Below are 4,336 nucleotides of genomic sequence, written 5' to 3' on the forward strand. Positions count from 1 at the left end.
AAGTAAGCTCAGAATGGCTTTGATCATTTGATTCATTTTGCTCAAGTTTCCAGCTAAGCACTTAAAAGCAGTCATTGCGGTGAGAAAGAGTTGTTTTGCAGAATCAAGCCAGGTTAACTTATTGTAAGAATAAATAACCCGGACGCTCCGCTTTTAGGCTTGGCTAAATCTATATATTGCCGTTCACAACTAACTTCTCAGTCATAAAGATAACCGGCTTATTAAGTGGTGGTAAATCTTTTCCACTTATCAAAGCAAAATAGTTCCTTAGGCTCCCATGATGTTATAAAAGGTCATATAGATCCCCAAATTAAAAGCCGGGTTAAAAGTGCTTTACAACTTTACTAAGCGGGGTGATATTCGATTGCCATCCAGATGCAATCAGTATCAATGTAATACTGGTGCCATCCATAGAAAATGTCGCCACTTTCTTTGACGCCAGCAAACGGATCATGAGTGAAGCCAGGAGCCATTTTTACATCTTCGTACAAGGCCTTAAAATCTTTTTCACGGAACTTCTGCATCCTTCCAGTTCCATAGATCTGAGTGTGGACCTCCAACATCTCTGGATCGGTGTGATGATCGTGGATTCCACAGTTCGTCTTTTCTGGACTGAACCAAACGTTCACCTTTATGTTATACTTTTTCAAGACACCTCCATGGCTTGACTGCTCAGATTCGGTCACTACGTAGGGATCAAACTCAACGGACCCTACATCAAACTGCTCTGATTTGTACAGCGGGACGTCCCAAGGGTAGGTCGGATCCAATGCTGACAGATGACACCAGTTATCTTCATTTATCATGCCTCCAATGTTGGTTCCTTCCGGGACAGTAATCAGGATGACGGACTGGGCACTGATGATGCTCACACCTGAAAGAACGAGGAAACGTATTGCTGAAATCTGGGAATCTCATTCATCTAGCTTCACGTAGAAATTTGGCCAAATCAAACTTGTTTGTATAAAGACCTTTAAGAGGGAAAATCCATAGTGGAAGATCCAGAGGCAGTGTGTAAGGCGAGGGAGCCGAGATAAGGGAAGGTACGTTTTTTATTGGTGGGGGTGGGCCGGGGTATTTTTTTGCGAAAAAAGTCGTAGCCCTCCCACTTCCTGGAATGGATTAATGCATGACCCTTCAAAAATACCCAAACAAAAACACCTGACCCTCCCCCACCCCCCTCAACCTATCCAAGACAAAAATAACCGGAAGTGGAAATGACAAACTGGAAGTGTTACTCATATAACCATGTTCATCTGCGCGTGGCGTGTGATTGTACGGTGAAAACTTGAAAGCGGGCAAGGATGTACGAGGAATAGAAAGAGGAAAATGTGCTTGTGGTGAATGCGAAGATTTCATGAAGTCTGATGGAGCAACTTGTGGCTATTGCGGCTGTGTGCCGACTCGCCATTCTAAAAAAGATGCCCGCTACTCCTCTGACTCAGTTGATGGCACATCGGCTGCGGGAACAAGTGAAAGCACAGGTCCAGAGAAGTGGAAAGATAAAGACCTAGGGACTAGGGTGGTTCCCGAACCCAAAGGGCGAATATAGTGATGTAGTAGATCGAGTTGTCGGTTCAAGTTCGAGTAGCTTATATGACGAATCCTCACCGGAGACTGATTTTATACCAGACCCCCGCGCGGAAACAAAAGCGGAGAGAGAAAATTATGTTAGTTGGGAGAAGATAGTTTTTTGATAAGTAAATTTTTCGACACCTGTAAAATAATTAAGATTAATTTCGACCGGTAGCTTTGCTTGTATTTACAAAATAGAAGCGACATGGAGTATTTTTTTCCTTGCCAAAAAAAAAAAAAAAATTACCACCCCCAGGCTGAGGTGACCCTCCCCAATTTGTAAAAACATTGCTAAGGACCCTCCCCTCCGAAGCCCCGGACCACCCACCTCCCCAATTAAAAACGTACCTTCTCTAAGTGGAGAAAAATAGCCATTGTTGACCCCCCCCCCCCCCCCCACCCAATGGAGGTTCCGCTGTTCCATCTTTTCCCGAGTCTGAATAAGTACCTGATGAGATGAAATCACGTGACATACGTGTGTAGTTACTGGGTTCATCAAGAATAGGCTATGAGTAATTTTTTGTTTTTACTTTTTATTTTCTTGGTGCGAAACAAAACACGCCAGCATAGGCAAGAATTATCTTCATTACAGTTTCGCTGCATAGTGTTCATTCTCCAGAAAATTAAGTAGTAGTCTAATTTGCAGAAACAACACCTAAAACATATCCAAAGTTTGGATATTGGTTCTCTGATTCTTCCAGAAAACTTTCGGCGTACGTGATTGGTATGTTTGGGCGGCCGTCACCATCAAAAACACAAGCCTTGTAAGCCGTTAAGAATAAACTGTCTTTTGTAGAATGTTTTATCTTCCTAACTTGTGCACTTCGCGGTACAAACCTCGTTCGGCGCAAATTCGCGCCAAAATTTATCTGAATGACGTATGGGTTGTGACGCAAGACCCCACATTGACCATTCCATTTCAATGTTGACTTGACAATTCCGGTTTGGAATTGTAACGGTTCTGGCGCAAACCATTTGCTGTAACACTAAACCATTTTGCTTTCTACTAAACCATTTGTCGTCACGCTAAGCCATTTGGGGTAACGCTAGACCGTTTCACGCTACGGTAAGCTAGACCATCGCACTTCACGATTAACCATTTTCAGATAAAATAAGCCATTTCACACTACTCTGAACCGTTCGTCACGTCACTGAAGTAATGTAGAGTAAGCTGGACCGTTTGTCGTGTCACTGCATATCATATCACAGTGCGCTGATCCATTCAAGACTTGACTAGCTCATTTTGACAAGGAAAATTACACCGGTCGTCTTTGGCACTAACCAATTCTGTGTAGGCTGCGATGATTGCATGAGTTTGAACCCGTGACCTCGCGATACCGGTGCGACGCTCCAACCAACTGAGCTATGAGGCCACTCACGTTGGGAGCTGGTCATTTGTGGGTTCTAATGTTCCCTTGAGGAACGAATCAACGATGAAATGATATATGAAATGGGGTTCAAACCCCGTAGAAGTCCTGAATTTTTAAGACTCCTTTACGCAATTGCAAAAATTGCGTTCATAACTGAAGGAACATAACTTCACTTATATATCATATATCATTTCATCGTTGATTCATTCCTCACGGGAACATTAGAACCCACAAATGACCATCTCCCAACGTCGGTAGCTTCATAGCTCAGTTGGTTAGAGCGTCTATCCAGTGTGTAAAATGTCAAGGAATCTTTTACTGGAAATAGTGTATTGAAACATAGAATCCACCGTTTCAGTTTGTCCAACACATGGGACCGGATGCTGAGGCGCTTTCCTAGTCGCCTGTTACGTGACCTCCAGCATTAGCTGATGAAGGCCTTGGTTTATGGCCGAAACGTTCTATGTTTCAATACACTATTCCCAGTAAAAGATTTAATTCCTTACAATTACAAGACAACTTTTGTGACATTTGATAAATAACACAAAATATAGGGGAAAAGTACCTAAATGATATTTTTACATTTGACGCCCCATAAGTATTCAGTTACGTTCCGGAGTCAGCATCAAAATGTTTCATGCAAGAAAGATTGTGGAGCTACAATCTTGGACAAAAAAAAAGAATGAAATTCCCCTCAAAATCATCCTAATCTCCTTCGCAACCGTCTTTCGGAATGACACGCAATGCGTTGCGTGACATCCCGAAAGACGGTTGGGAAGAAGACTAGGATGAGTCCTTGATTTGGGAGAAGGGGTGGCCTTAATTTACCATTTCTTTTGTCCAAGATACTAAATTTTCGATGTTTTACTGTCTCCCCAATTTTCGCGCTTCAAAAACATCGAAAATCTTGCTCCTCGATCTTTCTTTGCATGACACCCTGCATAAAGGCTTGCAACACGGGCTAAGATTAAAGTGCCCATAACGTGAAAATTGTTATTTTCCTATTTGAAAGTCCATATCGAAAAATTAACTTTTGAGAAATAATTTTTCGATTCGAACGAGAGGCGAATTTTCTACGATTTTCTAATGGCATTTAAATTGCCCGCCATTTTGACACACCACTCGCTCAAGTCTTCTCTCAACTTATGACATAGATTCAGGAACACGTAATTAGAGAACATGAGGATTTAAAAGTTGATGTGAAAAAATAACTGAAAGATTCGTTACTGCTCGATGTAACAACACAGCTGATCCTGAAAAAAGAAAAAGTATACATGGGAATACTTTTTTCGACTCGGAAAACGCAATAGCCAAAAAAGAAGGAAAAAATGGCCGTAGATTTTGTCTTGGCGAAAAGAAAGAACTGGGATCCCGATAAAACTTCGTCACTT

General features: G+C 42.0%; 1 protein-coding gene across 1 annotated transcript in view; it reads right to left on the reverse strand.

The window, feature by feature from the left end:
* Positions 1-344: 344 nt before the first annotated feature.
* The window catches only part of LOC138019570 (uncharacterized), an 8,631-nt gene continuing 4,639 nt past the window's right edge, over positions 345-4,336 (reverse strand). The window contains exon 2 of the mRNA XM_068866419.1: positions 345-874. Coding sequence (XP_068722520.1) covers positions 345-874 — 530 coding nt within the window. The remainder of the gene's footprint in view (positions 875-4,336) is intronic.

This window comes from Montipora capricornis, chromosome 10, assembly GCF_036669925.1.
Source record: "Montipora capricornis isolate CH-2021 chromosome 10, ASM3666992v2, whole genome shotgun sequence".
Lineage (NCBI taxonomy): Eukaryota > Metazoa > Cnidaria > Anthozoa > Scleractinia > Acroporidae > Montipora > Montipora capricornis.